The 20,350-nt window shown below is 39.0% G+C and overlaps 1 protein-coding gene across 1 annotated transcript in view; it reads left to right on the top strand.

Annotated features, from left to right (window-relative positions):
• The window catches only part of LOC149074100 (nuclear pore complex protein Nup133-like), a 254,535-nt gene that overhangs the window by 58,034 nt on the left and 176,151 nt on the right, over positions 1–20,350 (top strand). Inside the window, exon 9 of the mRNA XM_089247323.1 lies at positions 5,730–5,836. Within this exon, the coding sequence (XP_089103449.1) occupies positions 5,730–5,836 (107 nt within the window). The remainder of the gene's footprint in view (positions 1–5,729; positions 5,837–20,350) is intronic.

Here is a 20,350-nt window from a genome sequence, read left to right as displayed (position 1 = left end):
GATAGTTGGATTGAAAGCTATATATATAGAGATTAATCTCGTGCCCGCAGTCATACGTCTCATAAATGTGAAATTTTGTCATAAAACTGAGAGTGAGACACGAATCCCCTTGCGCACAAGTGGAATTTCGAGGCATTTACGCACAACCGAGCCCGTCTTGGCCATTTTTCTTTTTCTCCCCACCCTTTCTTTCTTTTGTTTCCTTCCTAAATTTTTAAAAGCAAAAAGGACATAATCATTATAAAAAGGACTGTTTTCAGATCAAATTGCCGAAGTTCAGTTACTTTACTGCAAAAATGTCCGATTTTTTGGGGGGGGGGGTGAAAGACATTCAAACCCAAAGCTTATTAAAGCCCCTTTATTAATACACTTTGGTCAAACCCCATTAGACCGGAACTCCAAGAGACCCGAGAAATCACTTCGTAATAACGAAATTTCGTTACAGAGGAATTCCAGATTTTTATATTGTTCCTATGTAAACCTATCCGAGGGATTAGAAAAGTTTCCGTTAAAACGATATTTTCCCGTTATAATGGTATTTGTTAAAATGAGAGTCGACTGTATTTCGTCTCAAACTATTTTTTTGCATGTATTGGAGGCTGCATGGGTAACAGCGTATGGCACTTTACTGGTGTTGTAAGGGGTTGTATAGCTATAAAATAAAATAAAAAAACTCTTTATACTGTCCCCGTGTGCCAAAAAACCCCATTAAGAAGTTGAATTTTTTTGTTGGAGACCAGGAAACAAAAAAAAAAAAAAAAAAAGAACTTTCCAATTGGGTTTTGGGGCACAGGGTGTCTGCATAAAAAGTTGACATTTTTATTTTAATAACTCTGTAACCCCTGGTAACATGAATCAAATATCTGAGTACTACACATTATTCGGGTATTTTTTTCCAACTGGAAATATGCCTCTAGGACCAATGGTTCGCCAGTAAAATGCCATATGCCCCGTTACCTGTGCGCCCTGTATATGAAATATAGTACAGACTGTTATGTGAAATATTGTGTTGTGTTTAAGCCAACACGCACGTTGCTTCGTTCACCTGCGAGAGAGCGGTCACATTATGAACCAAAAAGCCACTTGAAGGTAGCTTATCATCCAATGAAATATCAGATTTTCACCGTATCAAAATTGAAGTCAATAAACTGATAATTTTCTTATTTGAAAATCTGATTATTTATATTTTCCAATGGGCTTGAAATCCTAATAATGAATCATTATTATGTTCACACGAACAGTTTTGTCACTACGTACATGATTTCTCTGGAATAAATGGTTCAAACAAATATTAAAAAAGTTTTCGCACGTATTTTAGTTCATTTTTTTAAATTCATAGTAGGGCTACAACATGAACCTATATCCTTGATACATGTATTATTGTTGAAAACGATGTAGAAGGTTGAACTTTTCAATTGTGGCATTTCTGACAAACTGACATTTCTCAATGAAACCATAATCATTTACACACAAAAAAAAAAAAACTAATTTGGAAATACTAAAAATTCCATCCAGTACAGTAACTTGATGACATTGTGCTCTCTTCAAGCGCAGAGTTTACATTGATTGAAAAAATATTTTTTTTAAATTGGACGGACACAACACATAAAACATACAAATCAAAGTGAGAAAAACACAAAACAATAAACTTCACAAAAAGTAACATTACGATGATACAGACACTTTGTGACCCCAAGGAATTTATTTTACTTTTACTATATTCTATTATGTTTATTTTGCTTTTTCGTGATTTTCATAAATTAAAAATTAATCAAATTAAATTCACAAATATTTATACTACAGACAATTTTTGAATAACTATCTTCTAATGGGAAAACGGGGGGGGGGGGGTGGTTAGAAAATTATTCACGTTCGCAAGCAAGGGGGCCACAGGAAGGAGAAATGGTTGAAAGGGGGCCATGGACAAAAAAAGGTTGAGAACCACTGTCGTAAATGGTCTGCCTTCTAACATGTGTCTGAAATGTTTAATAGAACTATAAACTGCAAGCAACTCGTGATTGTAAGTACTATAGTTCTTTTCAGTTGTTTTTAACTTTCGAGGAAGCTTGTTGTAAAACAGCTCCGAGAGCGAAATCTGATGCGTTGACTGTCAACAAAAGATGAGCCAAAAGTTGGGGTTGGTAATAGCATGTTTACACTTTTCGAAAGCAGCAATAGTTTCCCCCGACCAGGCGATGATAGATTTATCTTTTTTCTTCTTTCCTTTGCACAAATCGTGTAAAAGAGTCTGGTCAAATGCTGCGTTTTTTAAGAAACGATGGTAAAAGTTGAGAATCACTAGAAATCTTCGAAGTTCATCAACCGTTTTTGGTTGCAGATAATTACGAAGAATGTCAACTTTTTCTGGCAAAAGAGAAATGCTGTTGCTGTTAACCAAAAATCCTAAGAACTCTATCTCAGATTTCCCAAATATGCATTTATCAGGATTAAGAATTATACCAAAACTGTTTAAATGTTCAAAAACTAATTCTAGATCTTTGAGATGTTCTTCTGTTGTTGATGCAACTAGTACATCATCTAAATATTCAAGTCTCTTAAGACAATATCTATGAACCGTTGAAATGATTGTGCCGCATTAGACAATCCTAAACACATATGTAAGTACTCATAAAGTCCGAATGGGGTAATAATGGCAGTTTTTTCAACAGACTCAGGATCTAAAGGTATCTGATGATAAGCCTTAACCAAGTCCAATTTAGAAAAAATGCTTTTTTCCTGCAGACCATAATTGAAATCCTGAACATGTGGTATAGGATATCTGTCTGGACACGTTGTAGAATTAAGTTTTCTGTAATCCCCACATAAACGGTGTTTTCATACTTTGCAATAGCAAATTTCTCTGGAGAAAGTCTGCGGGCTTTGGTAAAGACAGGAGAACCTTTAGTAGTAATGCAATGTGTAACGCAGTGTTTTTTAGAAGTAGGCGCAAGCATAGAAGGATTAGGTCATAATGTCCTGTGACTAAAAGAAATGCTGTTGATGGATTTATGTGGAACCATAGTAGTTGAACCTTCGCTAAAAGATATATGAGTAATAAAACAGATGCATCTTCGCAAGGGAATCAGAAATCGAAAAATAAAAAGTGATGGGGATGCAGCTTTGCAAAACATGACGAAGATAATAGTAATAATAATCTCAGACCTTGAAATATGATTGTTCAACCCCATCTAGTGATGAGATAATAAAGTAGAAGTATGGCTGTAAAGATGGCAGCACATGTATGACAAATTATTTCGTCATATCTGTGTGAAAAAGACAGAAAAGTCTGAGTGTCGGCAAATGCCATCGTAGGCACCACCATTACGTATATCACTACCGCAAATGCCATCTTAACCACTTCACTGGTGAAAAAGACTGAAAAAGTCTGCGCGTCTGCAAATGCCATTGTAAGCATCACCATTATGTATGGCAATGATGGCAAATGCCGTCATAACCACTTGACTGGTTGAGCCTAATGTAGTGCAACTGGCATTGCTACATTTGATTAAAAGTGAAGCCAAACTGTCAATCAAACGAGACTTTTTTACGTCAACTAATAGACCATAATGTTCTAAGAAATCGGCACCTAATATCGGGCGGTTAACATCAGCTAAAACGAAGGACCATCTAAACAGTCTGCGTAACCCTAAATCCACTGATAAAGATTCACAACCATACGTAGAAATTTTAGTATCATTAGCTGCGTATAGCGAAAAGTTTGTATCTGCTGCTTTATGTACCTGTGTATCTCATGGGAAAACAAAAATGCTACATGCACCTGTGTCCACTAAAAAACCAGTACCGGATTTTTGATCATGAACAAAAAGGCGAACTAAACGCCGGCCATCACCTGCTGTCGCCAAAACAGATGGGCCAGTTAGTTTTCCGACCAATCACAGGGTTTAATGCATTTTGATGCTTTTCGACCGAATTTGGAATGATACCAACAATAAGGTTTACATCACCTGCTGTCGCCAAAACAGATGGGCCAGTTAGTTTTCCGACCAATCACAGGGTTTAATGCATTTTGATGCTTTTCAACCGAATTTGAAATGATACCAACAATAAGGTTTGCGTTTGGGTGTACCATCACCACTAGACCTCTCTCTAGACCGAGAATTTGAATGATTTCTTCCCTTCTTGCTAAAAATTTTCTCTTTATAGCAGGATAAGCGGTCAACAGCAGTGGTCAAAGTCAAAATTTGACTTTGAAGTGATTGCAAGCTGGTGGTTTCGTTACATCTGACCTCAGAAATAGTCGGTGTGTGCCCAGTGACTTCTGTAATTTTATCTGTTATTTCTGCTAAATCCAGCAATGTATCCTTATTAACAGAAAGTATCTGCTGTGTATGGATAGACAAATGTTGTAACCAAAGGGTTTTAAGCACTTCATCTGAAATTTTCTTGCTAGCTAATGTATGCATCTCATGCAACAACTGAGAAGGTCGCTTATCCCCAAGAGTGAGCTCTTGGAGTAGAACTCGTAAGCGGGAAGTTTCAGACTGTGAAAACTGTTGACAAATGCGTGTTTTTAACTGGTTGTAAGAATCATCTGTAACAGGAGCTCTGATCAAATCACTAACATATGACAACACTTCGACATCGAGAGCTGTCACGACACAGTGAAATTGCGTTGTAAGGTCAGTTATTCCAGCAATTTTAAAGTTTGATTCAATCTGAAGGAACCAAAGATCCACATCGGATTTCCAAATCGAGGCACGCGAAAAGAAACACGTGAAAGTTCTAATTCAGAAGACATACCTGTTTCTTCTGTAGCGTTCGGCATATCCAAAAAAAGTTCAGCACAATCCAGGAAGAGAATTGAGGAGATGCCCTCTCAATCAGTCAGCAAACGCACCACACACGGGGGAAAAAAAGAAAAAAGGCAGCAAGTCACATTACGAAGTGAGAAAGAGTACTTGTTATCGTCTGCGCGTTTGTGGCTGTGAAACATCTGCTTTGTACAGGTCAGCAGTACTGTGGTGATGCTAGTGCTGGTGGATGTCTCGTTATTTCGGAAACATATAGAGTCATGACTCCTTTTCTTTTTTAAGTTATTTAATAGAAGAGAGAGATTTTTACGACATGTTCGGTCGACAGTTGGAGCCAGACTGTACTCCAATACAAGAACACACTAGATAATGCCTAGCTAGTGAGTGGCATAAAAAACAATAAAAATAAAAAAATTGTGCAAGACTAGCAGCGCTGCAAACTTTCCATAAACACTTCCCTTTAAAGAGATCAGTTCCGTAGTGAGAAGCTTTTCCATAGAAGAAGGTGGTCATGTGTTTACTAAATATATTTAAATATTCTCTAGTCCAGCAGTTCTCAATTGGTCCTCTTTGGAGCCCTTGGGGCTCTTTGTGCACTCTGCAGGGGCTCCACGGCTGCTCGAAGAAAATTAAAAAAAGACTGAAATTTAAAAAAATAATTGTTAATATTTTTAAATAGTAAAAGTAAATCAGTAACTTTGATGAATAATTAAAAAATTTGTCTACAGTTCTCTGCCATAGACTTTTTTTACTTAAAAGGGCTCCGCGAGTCAAAAAAGGTTCAGAACTGCTGCTCTAGAGTCTATAAAGGAATGAATAGAAAGTTGGCCTATCTATATCAATGCATTCACATTCAATTACGATATTTTCCTTGCATTATATAACATATTCAGCAGATTATAATACTTAAAAAAACCATCAGAATTTATTTTACATATTTTTATTTTTTTGTTTTAGCTGGGATCTTTTAGTTTGGAAGGTGAATTGATTTTGACAAAAAGTGTGTTATGTGAGCATGGGGAAAAGCTGATTGCAGCTATAACTATTCGACACCTTCTATTTGAGTAAGTTATGTATCTTAATTACACTGACATCTTTTATGCTTATTCTTTTTTTTTTGTTCCTTTTATATTTAAAGTCATAGTGTCTGAAGTTAGTAAATTGTGATACAGAATTTGCAGTTGACAGAACGCAAAAGTGATAGCAAGGAAACAAATTGTGATAACATTGCAAACAAAAACAAAAAAAATCAAATTTAAAAGATATTTAAAATTATTTACCTGAATATTATAATAGCATATATACTATATGTGTATATATTGTTACGAACTTTCGACGATAGATGGCGTGATTTGTTCGATAGAAATATCAATGATACCGGTTTCGGTCTAAGCGCAGAGACATGCGATTGGCGGAGAACTGGCAGGGCGTGTAGAGAAAAATCTAGAAAGTCCCGCCCCTCCATATGGTAGCGCCGCCGACTAGGAAACTGTGAAATAGAATTGTGTGGAATGTTCTTTTTCTCAAAGTTTCTATCTGGGTTATAAATACCGTGGCGCTCACAAGATGGCAGACTCAGAGAGACTGAGAGAGGCTAGGCAGGCTAAAAGAGACTCTATTGCTGAAGTCAGTTGTGTTTAAACTTAACGAGAAAGTTGTTAGCTCTCTCATTAGCTTGTAAATACGTGTAAATTGCTGTTCTGTAAATAAATCTGTGTTTGTCCGTCGAACCGCTTCTTGTTTTTGCAATCCCGAAGTCTTGTGGAAAATTATCCGGAACAATATATACACTGCTGGCCACCCAAATTGCAACACCAAGAAAGACAAGAGATATCGCAACAATATTTATTTTGTAGATAACATGTTGACCAAGCATCAAATGATTAAATTTATAGACTTCTGTGAAGTGTGGTTCCTGCCAAAATCAGTAGCCAGAGTAGCCGCCATTGTTGGAGATCACCGCTGCCATACGCCTCGGCATTGATTCAAAGAGACTTTGGATGTGTTCTTGGGGTACAGCAGACCAAGCAGCTTCCACGCGTTGCCAAAGTTGATCTGGTGTGGCAGCTGGGGATGTAATCTGGGTCAATCGTTGAGCAACCATGGACCACATGTTTTCCATCTGCGAAAGATCCGGAGAGCAAGCAGGCCAGGGAAGCAATTCAATCTGGCAATTGACGAAGAACCTTCGGACAATGCATGCCCCGTGTGGTCGCGCATTATCCTGTTGAAATATGGCTGTGGGCAAGCCCTGAAGGTAAGGAAGGACAACTGACTCCAACACCTCGGAGATGTAGCGCTGGCTTTTTAAAGTACCGGCAATGCGTACTAGAGGAGTGCGAGAGTGATATCCAATACCGCCCCATACCATAATACCCGGTGCAGGACCAGTGTGGCGGTGCATAATGCAGCTGTTCAGCATCCTCTCTCCACGGTGTCTCCAGACTCGAATCCGACCATCGTGGTGTTGCAGACAGAAGCGTGACTCGTCAGTAAAGACAATATCATTCCATTGTGCCGTCCACATCCTTCTTTCATCGCACCATTGGTGGCGGAGACGTCTGTGGTTCTGCGTCAAGGGTAGACGAAGCAATGGACGTCTTGCGGACAGACCACTCTGCTGTAAATGGCGTCGAATGGTACGCGCAGACACTGGATGATGCGGTACAGACTGAATGTGCTGTGCTATGGTTCGTGATGTGGCTGAGCGATCCGTCACTGCCATACGCACAATACGCCTGTCATCACGTGAAGTGGTGCACTGAGGTGGATGCGATCGAACACGTCGGTCCGTCGTACCCTCCTGCATCCAACGATCACATATCCGCATTACAGTTGTTTGGTTTCGTCCAACACGACTACCGATTTCCCTGAAAGATAATCCACAATCTCGGTAGGCCACTATCCTTCCTCTGTCGAACTCGGATACTTGATCAAAAGATGATCGCTGTTTTCTACGAGGCATAATTGATCGTTTTTTTCAAAAAACCACAAGAAAAACACAATTGCCGTACTTCAAATCGTCGAAATCTCCAAGCCTTAAATAGCGCTTTGAAGTGGCGCCACAGGCGCGCGTGATGTGCGTCTGCGCTGAAATTCTAATCATTTGCATATCTCACCTCCGTTAATGCATGTTGTAAATTTCATATTATTTGCATGCTTCCTTCAGGGTGTTGCATTTACGGTGGCCAGCAGTGTGTGTATATATATATATATATGATATTTGTAAATATCATGTATCAAGAAAACATTATCTTGGCTGATTTTGTAACTCACAATTTCAATTATTGATTTGTGTCAAGTAGATACAGTTGAGTCTCTGTAATCCATGGTAAATAGGACCGAAGCTACTTCTGATTATGAAAGGATGACGTTACTCTCAGCTATCCATACAGGGTTTTTAACAACTGGCCGTTGCGAAGATGAATTTTTGGAAAAAGAGAAAATTCAACTGCCTTTTCGAGGAATCAAACCAACGTCCTTTCACTTTGTTGGTAAATGTCCTTTTCAGTGTACACAAGCTCCAAGGAAAGATTGAGAAATTCTTTCTAGTCCAGGGTGTTCACCTGGAATGTGAAAGGTTGGGGTTCGATTCCACACAAAGGCAGTTGAATTTTTTCCAAAAATTCATCTTCACAACAGCCAATTGTTAAAAACCCAGGGTATCTATCATCGCAAAAAAGTCACAGAATGAGGAAAAGGTCGCAGAAGTCCAGAAAAGTCACAAAATATGAGTGAAGGTCATGGATTTTATTTGATTCTCCAGAGATTTTTTCAAATTTTTTTCCCCCCTTAAAATCTAGGCTTTGGAGAAGCTGTGGTATTCAAGTGGTATTTTTTCATCTCTCTCTCTCTCAGGTTTTATTCATTCTTTTTTTGCCCTGAAAGAATGGATGGGTGAGTAGCAAGAGAAAAGAAAAATGTGTAGCCTCCCTACATTCGGGCAGACATAATATGGGTGAGGCAAAAAAGCTATTTAGACTGGAAGAACAAAAAATAACTTTTTTTTTTATTTTCTTGTTTGGCCCTTTGAACATCTGTAATATTCCCCCTAAAGCAGTGTTCACTGTCAGGGTGGGAAAAGTAGGACACTCCCCCCCCCCCCCCCCGTGACAAACAAGTCAGCCATATTTTTAACCTAGAATAGTCATGTCAAATAAGTGTAATTTGCTAGGTGTAGAGATGATTGTGTTTGTCGTGTGAATAATTATTAAGCTTCTGTCTTTATTTTATTGTGGAAGGCTGGGATGAATCTTGTGGTTGTCTATATATATTTTTTTTCTTGTGTTATCATTCCGTCCGATATTCTAAAATGTCCAAAATCTGAACTACCTATTGTTTGTGTAGAGTGAACACACACTCTTTATGCATCACACTGTATGTGTTTGTCGGGAAATCCTAAATATTGAATGCTTTGCTTTGACATCTCAATCTTTTGAGCTCAACAACAAATTCCTTGAATTTTTCTGATTCTTCCTGTAAAATTTTGGGAAATTCCGAATTAAATTGAACGAGAAAATGTATGTTCTTTTGAATAATATATTCTTTCTTTTGTGAGAGAACATCAGACCTAATGATTCAGATAATCAAAGATATCATCCCCATATTGATGAGTCAGTTTTCTTGTTCCCGTACGAACGCTTCGGGTACGTGTAAAAGGAAGATAAGATTCCTTTTTCTTTTTTTTTCTCTTTCTCTCTCACTGTTCGTAATCCGTTGAATAATTTATTTATTCTTTGCCTATTTTTTGCCTTCAGCATATTCCGAGTCATTATTTTTATTTTTTTTAAAAACAAATATGGGAAACAAACATTTTTTTTAATCAAGAGTCAAATAATTTTGAGACCGTGTGAGTATTTGAATTAAAAATTTATTTTTTCCACGACACCCCACATAAAGGTTGGCAATGCCCCTAGAAACAGCGACGTACACTTTGAAAAAGCTGTTATATACCCATTACTTTTTCATTACTTTATATACTCATTTACTGCTGAAAATCATAAGGAAGCTTATTGCAATTATGCCGTGTAAAGGGTTAAAAGGCATAAATCAATAGTCTAATCGATTTAGTTAAAAAGTACAAAAAAAGAAAGTGGCTGAGAACATAGAACTTGTCAAATAAAACAAAAAAAAATAATAAATGCAATAATGGAATAGCTTTGTTATCTGAAGTTGGAACCGCAAAAAATATCATACTACAGAATCGTTTATTCCTGTGCTATTATCAAAATTAAAATTCAAAGCTCAATGTAAGTTTAAATAAATAAATACAGACACAGAAACATGTATTTAAGAAAAACATCCTAGTGAAATGAGATGCTGTACATTGAGATTCAAAGACGAAGGAGAAATGGTTCGACGTTTGTTTTTCTATTTTTCACGACTTCTGGCAGTGTGAGGGATAATTTGTGAAGGAAAAAAATACATAAATGACTTCAAATAAAAAGAAAAGATACATAACGTTTTTAATTATCACCATGAAGTTATCGTCTAAAACAGTGTTTCTCAACCGCTGGGCCGTTATATTCATTACACTTTCATTTTTCAAGCATTTCCACGAATAACTATTTGGTTTATTTCACTATTATGGTACATATTATTTTAATTTCTCAGTCTAAAAATAATACAAGGGGAAAGATGATAAACCCTTCTAGAGTTCCAGATCAAAGGCTTCCAGCCGCAATTATAAATTATAAGAATTTGGAGGATCCCTCTTCCCCATATCGCAGTGAAAATCCTTCGTTTTGTTGCAAGGTCCAAAGGAAAGGATCTCTGGTCCTTCCCTCCCCCTCAAAACTAGTATTTTTAATTGTATTTTTTTTTTTCTTTTTGTATTTTTGAGTATTCGTCTTCATGAGACCCAAGCAATACAGCAAGGGTGGGGAATGTTTTTCCATACTCTCCGTCCCTTTTCCCCGAAAATATCCTGCTGCTTCAGGGCTCTCTCTGTTGACAACCAGATGACCCTGTTGTTTACCTGTTCACGGTTTGCCATTGTCAGCACCACAGAAAATGACCTGAAGACAATAGCCATGAGAAAACTCTGTATTCCACGTTCCTTGGAGACTGGAAAAACATCTGTGCTACTTGCCGAGCTGCATAACTTCAAAGGGGAATAAGCTTCTTCCACGACCATCGTGGTGTTGCAGACAGAAGCGTGACTCGTCAGTAAAGACAATTTCATTCCATTGTGCTGTCCACATCCTTCTTTCATCGCACCATTGGCGGCGGAGACGTCTGTGGTTCTGCGTCAAGGGTAGACGAAGCAATGGACGTCTTGCGGACAGACCACTCTGCTGTAAACGGCGTCGAATGGTACGCGCAGACACTGAATGATGCGGTACAGACTGAATGTGCTGTGCTATGGTTCGTGATGTGGCTGAGTGATCCGTCACTGCCATACGCACAATACGCCTGTCATCACGTGAAGTGGTGCACTGAGGTGGATGCGATCGAACACGTCGGTCCGTCGTACCCTCCTGCGTCCAACGATCCCATATCCGCATTACAGTTGTTTGGTTTCGTCCAACACGACTACCGATTTCCCTGAAAGATAATCCACAATCTCGGTAGGCCACTATCCTTCCTCTGTCGAACTCGGATACTTGATCAAAAGATTATCTCTGTTTTCTACGAGGCATAATTGATCGTTTTTTTTGAAAAAACCACAAGAAAAACACAATTGCCGTACTTCAAATCGTCGAAATCTCCAAGCCTTAAATAGCGCTTTGAAGTGGCGCCACAGGCGCGCGTGATGTGCGTCTGCGCTGAAATTCTAATCATTTGCATATCTCACCTCCGCTAATGCATGTTGTAAATTTCATATTATTTGATTGCTTCCTTCAGGGTGTTGCATTTACGGTGGCCAGCAGTGTATATACACAGTATTTATGTGCACATTATTACATTACTCCTGTCAATGTTTTACACACACACTGCAGTGGCCTAATACAATCGGAAATTTAATTCATAACTTTCATGGTAAGACAATACTTTGTGGGAAAAGCGTTTTCTAAGAAATACGCACGAAGGGTACCTCCAACTTAGGTTAATTTTTTGAATTCACACGGGGCTCAACTGCTGTTACCATAACCATGGAAAAGAAAAGCTTCAACCGAACACTCCCTTCTACTTCCCGGTATTGCAATAGTGTTATCTAGTCGAGTTCTCATGCCATCAGCAGAGCACATCAGCAGTTATGAGTTCGGTATAATGAAACAGTAAAGGGTGTTTTGACTGTCACTTTTTTTTGTTAAACTCGAATTTTGAGCAGACAGGTGGACGGCAAACTATTAGAATGCACTAGCTGAGAAATAACGGTGTTGCTGGACCACCCAGGGCTCAAGTTGGGAGAAGTATTTGTATACACAGTATCTACACAACCCAAGGGATAATGGGGAGGTCTTTGTCAAATGCGAGGCAGACACTGTGTTATTGCATATGCTTTTTTTCTTACCTGCTTTAAGGGAAAAAAGTAGTGCAAACTCCCTCGGGATGCAAATGGTAAAAAAAAAATCAGCTTAACAACAACATGTTATTCGTTAGTGAATGTATGTTGCCGCCTGTTATCAGAGGAATAAAAATGAGTGAGGATCTTCAAACACTGCAATTGCCCCTTCCCTTCCTCGGACATGAATCCGCTTCTGAAACAAGAAGAACATCTGGATTTCCTCTGACCTTCAGCAAACTGCTCCGTACGGTCGCCTGAAAAAAGTATAACTGCAACTACAAATATGGATAAAAATTTCCAAACAAGAAATAAGGTGCAAAAAAAGATAGAGGGTGAAGATAAAAGAGATTGTCCTACAGCTTTACATACTGAACCTATTACACATTCCCCGAATTTTTTCTCCCATCAAGCGTCTTCCTTTGTTAGAAACCGAACAAGTAGCGATGCATTCACTCCAGGGTTCACGTCGGCTGTGGTTTTTGCAGTTTATGTTCAACAAAGACTTTTATTATTTTTAGACTTTTAACCTTAATTATCTTACCAAGAGGGCTCCAGACCACTCTCGTGGGACCCTTGCTTAATGTTGAAGGCGAAATTTCAGAATGAAATTTGCTGCCCTGGCTGGACTTCCTATGGTGTGTAATTTTTTTCCCGCTCAATGTCTGTCAGATGACCAGCTGCATCTAGAGAATCGAACCATTCCCTGCTGTTCGTGTAAGATTGAACTATTTATGTCAGATAGTAGTAATCACAAATTTGCCCAGGCCCATGGAACAGCCTTGGGGGCTGGGACAATTACCATAATTTTTTGGGATTTTTTCAAGCTGTAAATTCACTACACTAGAGCCCGTGGAAAGTTTTGCTTGGTGGGGGGGGGGGGCAGATGCGGATTAAAGTCAGTTGAGGCCCGGACGCAAAAGTAAATACAGGGCCCCTTAAATTATAAAAAAAGTGTTACGTTTGGGTTTTACGTGTCCCATGGTGTGTGCGTGCCCTTAAATCCGCTTCTGTTTCGGGCCGCCAAAAATATAAGCCAACGGGATGTGAGGGCATAGTCCAGGCAACAAAATTTAAACAACAGATATTTACTGACAAACGGGTGTCACAGAGAAATGAGGAAAAGTGATTTCCACTGTGAAAGTGAGAGCCGCTCTTAGGAATGTGCGACAGGAGTGGTCGCACTGGGCACCATACTTTGTGGGCCCCCGCACACACGGTAAACTATTTGAGGCTGTCATGAATTCTGAAATTACTTCTTGCATTAATTCTGAGGTTTCATCAATTCTGGAATTATTTCTTTCAGCAATTCTGAAAAATTTTTCCCCTGCAAATTCTGAATTTTTATTGTTGTAGGAATTGTTTCTTTCAATTATTTTTGATTCATCAAGTCCAAAATTTTTATCAATTTCAGGATTTTTTATTTTCTTTCATTAGTTCAAAATTACCTTCAGTGTTGAATTTTCGCTAGTTTTTGTGTTAATATATTGAATTTTGTATTTAACATTTTATGTATGGATATTTCACAGCATTTTTGTATATTTTGAAATAATGGATGCCGATTCCTCAGGGGCGTAGCCAGAATTTTTTTTGGGGGGAACCAAAGGATTAGATTTGGCCATTTTTTTCCCTTTTTTCGGTCATTTCGGGAGGGGACCAGGCCCCCAAGTCCCCCCCCCCTCACTACGCCCTTGCTATTCCTACCCCCAAATATATAAAATCGGGCAAATATTTTTCATGTCCGAAACTATAGAGACGCACCGGGCCCCTTAGCTAAAGGGTAATTCAAGTATTACATCAGCATCGATGGGGGCGGGGTTCCCAATTTGCTGACTTTAGATGACAAGGGGGGTTTGGATGATGCTTATGTCATCAACCACCCTTTATGAAAATATGAAATATTTTTAATGGCATCTTACTCTGTCCGTCAAAAACGGAAAAACCTTTGGATGTATTGTGGGCGCCTGAACTAACATTCTCCCTACAGAGATCTCTAAATGCTTCACGGATCCTTCAAGTGCTCAGGAAATGTGTCCGGGCTGCTTAAGTGCCCTGGAACTGTGCAAAGCATCACTCAAGTGATCCGTAAATCCGTTATGCCACGGACATAACCCCCACATCCTAAAGCAGGGATCCCTAGGCTGGGATCTTTCACGGGCCCATTTATGATAAATTTATAGCGTGAAAAACAAAAAAAAAAAAGACTAAAATCCACCCCTGCATTATGTATTTGTATCACTTTCTGTTTTCAATTTAAGCTTCCCCAATATTCTGAACCACTTTACTCAAATGACCCGCAACGTGACTGTGTAGTGATGGTTGTCAATTTAAATTATCGGCGAACTTGAAACGCGAATTCAACTAAATCATCAACAATCCAATCATTGATTAAAAACTGTAAAATACATACAATAGAACTATTCCATTTCAGAATGCTCATTAGCATGGTTTTAAAGAATTGATGATCAAAACCATCATTGATTGATGATTAAACCCATTTTCCACCACTTAATCGGTTTATAATAGAATTTCACAGTTTTATGTGAATATTATGAGGGGGACTCTGTCCAGAGACATTTTAAATTCACTATCTTCAAAAAACATTTTAAGTTAACAGAAATTGAAAAATATAGCACATAAAGGAATTTTCTTTCAATATTTTAATTTATTGAAAAAAATAATTTAAATTTTTTATTATCTTGGGCAGGGCTGTCTTTAGAGCATCATGGGCCCCAGGGCCAAGTGATTTTTTTGAGATCCCACCTGGAAAATTTTCGAAAATTTTAACTGGTTCTCATTTTTGTGAGACCGGCGTTCTCTTGAGGCTCCCGGGCTGTGCCCAGGTAGGCCCACTCATTAAAACAGACTGGTCTTGGGGCAGACACGGGACCCCTATACCCTTCCTGCATAGGTTTGTTACATTTTACTGTAGTAAAAATCTTGCCACTACTGCAAAAAGTAGGTTGAAAAACAGGTCATCGCTAAAATCAATTAGATTCGAAAAAAACGGGACACTACTTCAAAAAAGGACATATGGTCAGGCGAAAATATATGTAAATATTATGGCCTGTACAGAGAAATGTCACGCATACTTTGAGCAACACCAATCATTTCTGACTTCCGGCATCCCTGATTCTCTGACTGGACTGCAAGAGACTGCTACTGGGCTTCATCTCTTTGGCATGACTGTTAGTTGCTCCAGGGTTCCTCACATTTGGTACGAAGGTGTAACAGCGAGTGAACCTTCCTCCTGGATCAGTTGAGAGCAACTGATATGACGAAATGACTCTGCATACAGGCTCGGTTTGTAGTTATATATATATATAAACTGAAGAGCGAAAAAAAACTGGTCCAGGCATGCATATGCAAATAAAGAGATATGGAACCAATCAGAGTACGGCACTGCGGTCGGCAACGCCTATATAACACAACAAGTGTCTGGCGTAGTTGTTAGATCGGTTACTGCTGCTACAATGGCAGGTTATCGAGATTTAAATGAGTTTGAACGTGGTGTTATATTCGGCGCACGAGAGATGGGACATAGCATCTCCGAGGTAGCGATGAAATTTGGATTTTTACGTACGACCATTTCACGATTGTACCGTGAATATCAGGAATCCGGTAAAAAATTAAATCTACGACATCGCTGCGGCCGGAAAAAGATAATGCAAGAACGGCACCAACGATGGCTGACGAGAATCATTAAACGTGACAGACGTGCAACCCTTCCGCAAATTGCTGCAGATTTCAATGCTGGGCCATCAACAAGTGTCAGCGTGCGAACCATTCAACGAAACATCATTGATATGGGTTTTTGGAGCCGAAGGCCCACTCGTATACCCTTGATGACTGCACGACACAAAGCTTTACGCCTCGCCTGGGCCCGACAACACAGACATTGGACTGTTGAGGACTGGAAACACGTTGCCTGGTCTGACGAGTGTCGGCTCCAATTGCTTCGAGCTGATGGACCTGTACGGGTATGGAGACAACCTCACGAATCCATGTACCCTACATGTCAACAGGGGACTGTTCAAGCTGGTGGAGGCTCTGCGTCGGTATGGGGCTTGTGCAGTTGGCGTGATATGGGACCTATGATACGTCTAGATACGACTCTGACAGGTGACAGGTATGTAAGCATCCTGTCTGATCACCTACACCCATTTATGTCCATTGTGCATTCTGACCGACTTGGACAATTTCAGCAGGACAATGCGACACCCCACACGTCCAGAATTGCTACGAAGTGGCTCCAGGAACACTCTTCTGACTTTAGACACTTCCGCTGGCCACCAAAATCCCCAGACATGAACATTATTGAACATATCTGGGAAGCCTTGCAACGTGCTGTTCAGAAGAGACCACAGAGACATGTTTCCTTTCCTTTGGGCCTTGCAACAAAACGAAGGATTTTCACTGCGATAAGGGGAAGAGGGATCCTCCAAATTCTTATAATTTATAATTGCGGCTGGAAGCCTTTGATCTGGAACTCTAGAAGGGTTTATCATCTTTCCCCTTGTATTATTTTTAGACTGAGAAATTAAAATAATATGTACCATAATAGTGAAATAAACCAAATAGTTATTCGTGGAAATGCTTGAAAAATGAAAGTGTAATGAATATAACGGCCCAGCGGTTGAGAAACACTGTTTTAGACGATAACTTCATGGTGATAATTAAAAACGTTATGTATCTTTTCTTTTTATTTGAAGTCATTTATGTATTTTTTTCCTTCACAAATTATCCCTCACACTGCCAGAAGTCGTGAAAAATAGAAAAACAAACGTCGAACCATTTCTCCTTCGTCTTTGAATCTCAATGTACAGCATCTCATTTCACTAGGATGTTTTTCTTAAATACATGTTTCTGTGTCTGTATTTATTTATTTAAACTTACATTGAGCTTTGAATTTTAATTTTGATAATAGCACAGGAATAAACGATTCTGTAGTATGATATTTTTTGCGGTTCCAACTTCAGATAACAAAGCTATTCCATTATTGCATTTATTATTATTTTTTGTTTTATTTGACAAGTTCTATGTTCTCAGCCACTTTCTTTTTTTGTACTTTTTAACTAAATCGATTAGACTATTGATTTATGCCTTTTAACCCTTTACACGGCATAATTGCAATAAGCTTCCTTATGATTTTCAGCAGTAAATGAGTATATAAAGTAATGAAAAAGTAATGGGTATATAACAGCTTTTTCAAAGTGTACGTCGCTGTTTCTAGGGGCATTGCCAACCTTTATGTGTGGTGTCGTGGCGAGCTTGAGATATTGATTTGTTTATGCTTTGAAGAAGTTCTTTTATACGTGAAAATATCTATTAATCTCTCTTGAAGAGCCGCTGACGAATCATGAATTAGGCAAGGGAGCCGTGGTCAACAAAAGTAAGTGAACCATTGGAATTGATAGGGAAAGTGTTCCTTTGAGAGAGGGGTTAACTTTACAGAATATATAGGCGGCGAGATATCTTGTCAATGCCACTCAAAGGATTGAGATCCGTCTGAAATCAGCGATGAAACGTACTGTCTCAAGTCTATTGCTGTGACTACCTTTGTGGAATTGAGATTCTATGATGCTTATTTTATTCTCATGCTTAATGGACATATAAGGGTATATGAGAAAGTCCCTTGGACCTGAAATGACTTGTAAACAAAACGAGCTACAGCAATGCAACTCCTTACAAGGAAAGGGTCCCACGGATATTTCTTCAAAAATTTTAATTAAAAAAAAAAAGCACTTTCAGTGAAATATTTGAGCTATGTTCAAATGTGTGGTGATTGGTATTGCTCAGCAATACCATTCAAATGATTGGTATTGCTTTAGCAACACCAGCAGATATTTTTCTGCTGGTGGTGTCTTAATTAATATTTGTTTTCCCTAGAAAGGACATGACTTTCCCCCCACATTGTGGAGCAGGGCTGTTGGATTTTTGGCGGGTCCTCAAGCCAGACTTTGCACTGGGTGGAAGATCTGTAGTGAATTTATGGCATGAAAAAACAATAATGGTGATTGTCCTGGGCCTTACGGCTGCAGCCCTGTCGGCTCCATTCTTGTTGGGGCCAGGTGAAAGGGCACAAATTTCTCCTCCACTGTGTGAAGGAAGAAAACTTTTTTAAAATTATAATCCTTTTATTATTTTAATTTTTTGGCCACTTCGATCTTTACAGACTAATATTAGCGAGTGATAAAATCGTACAGTATATGCATGCGACAGAACGAGAGACTTCAAGAGAAGACCGACAATAGACTCGTTCCCCAATCAATTGTGTTAAGACACAACATTTAGACCGAATTTAAATGAGTAGCACAGTGTTTCCAAAAGTGTGCATCGTGGTTCCTAGGAGTATTGTGGCGAGCTGAAATTATTCATTTGTTCACCTATTTATGCTTTAAAGGGGGTTCTTTTATATGGTGAAAATATATGCCAAACTTTTTGGGAAGCTGTTGATGACCCATGAATTACGCAAGGGAGGCAAATGACCATTGGAATTCGGTGAAAAACTTGCAATCTATACCAACACCTAGGCATGATGATAGAGCAAACAACAAGCATCTAACATTGGCATGGCCCCCCACATCCAGAAGCAGGGCCCCTAGGCTGGGATCTTTTACGGCCCCCCGACCAGACTTTCATGGGACCCCCTTTATGATGAATTTATACCGTGAAAAAACAAAAAAATGATTAAAATCCTCCCGGGCCCCAGGGCTGGAGCCTTGTCAGCTCACCCCTTGTGGGGGCCATGAATATTGGACTTCAAAAAAGGTGAATATAAGAGAAGGAATATGTGAAATCTGTCTTTCAGAAGGGCCCTTGGTTGATCTAGTGCAGTGTTTTGCAACCGTCGGAACCTGGCATCCGCCAAACTGGGCCATGAGTGGTTTATTGTTTTATTTTCACCCATTTATTTGCCATTGCTCTTGTATATGCCTAGGCCTTCTCAAAGATGCCGCTGTATTCTGATTTATCTGGGATCTGGTTATTCGGAAAATCTGGGTTTTTGTTTGAATGACAATGGGTCCCTCCCAAAAACATTTATCTTGAAAAAAATTATTTCCGACACATAATTCACTGGTACCTCTATGAATTTTCTTCTAGCATGCCCCAGGTCTTTGATCACCTGCTTATATTTTTTCGTTGAGACTGAGCAATGGGCCATGTTTTGGGTAGAAGAAGGTATCCAAGAATCAAGTAATTCATTTCTAAAAACATGTTCTATCAAAAGGTTCAGTTACTTTCATTGTGTCCAAGTAGGAAAAGCTTGCAAAAATGCTTATTAGCACTGTGAGTTTAATGTATGGAATTCCGCAGATGTAATAAATCTAATACAAATATGCAGTTGATCCCGCTTATAACATTTCTCTCATTTAGAATGTTTGCCCACTTAGTAGAACTTATTTTCGTGGCCCTAACAATAAGTAATTCTCATTAAGATTTCCCGTGTAAAGTGTTTTCCTGTTTACAACGTTTTTATAACAGTTTTTTAAAAAAGATTATAAGCAGGATCCACTTTAATTAACAGTTGGAGGCACAATTTATATATTTACTAATAAATCAATCTATAAATTCCCTTCTGATTGATTTTATATTTCGTAAAAAAATCTTGTCACTTTAAATATCTTCTGATCAAATTTAAAGCAAATTAAATTCTCTCTCCCCTCACAGACACAAATCTTCTGATTCCCTATTCCGATTCCCTTTGGTTTGACTGGTAAAAAGATTTTTTCCCTCCTTGATGGTCTACCACTCTGATCTGTCGCCATTTAACTGCCACATATTTTCACACTTGAATATGGTAGCTACGTCAGATTTGTGTTGGAGAAACTTAACAGTGTGCTTATGTGTGTGTGTGCCCAGCATTTGGCGTGTTTTGTGTTCAGTAGGTGGTGCCATCTATCTAGTGCCGCAACTAGATACTTCCTCAAATGGGACAAGCACACATTTTGGCACACTCATGCAATGTAGAAGAAGCAGTTATAAAGGGTGAATTTGGTGCCCCCTTTAGTCTAGAGCCCAAGACACTAGACCCCCCGTCCCTCCCACCTCCCAGAACAAAAAGTTTTATGCATCCTTTTCTGAAATTTCGTGTATTTGATGTGTTATAGTGCATCAATGGCATTTCTGA

The sequence above is a fragment of the Pholcus phalangioides genome, unplaced genomic scaffold (genome assembly GCF_987345545.1).
Source record: "Pholcus phalangioides strain wild (caught in Gottingen) unplaced genomic scaffold, Ppha-v1.0 ptg000017l_1, whole genome shotgun sequence".
Lineage (NCBI taxonomy): Eukaryota > Metazoa > Arthropoda > Arachnida > Araneae > Pholcidae > Pholcus > Pholcus phalangioides.
Note: the sequence above shows the minus strand (reverse complement) of the source record. Positions and strands in the feature narration are given on the sequence as shown.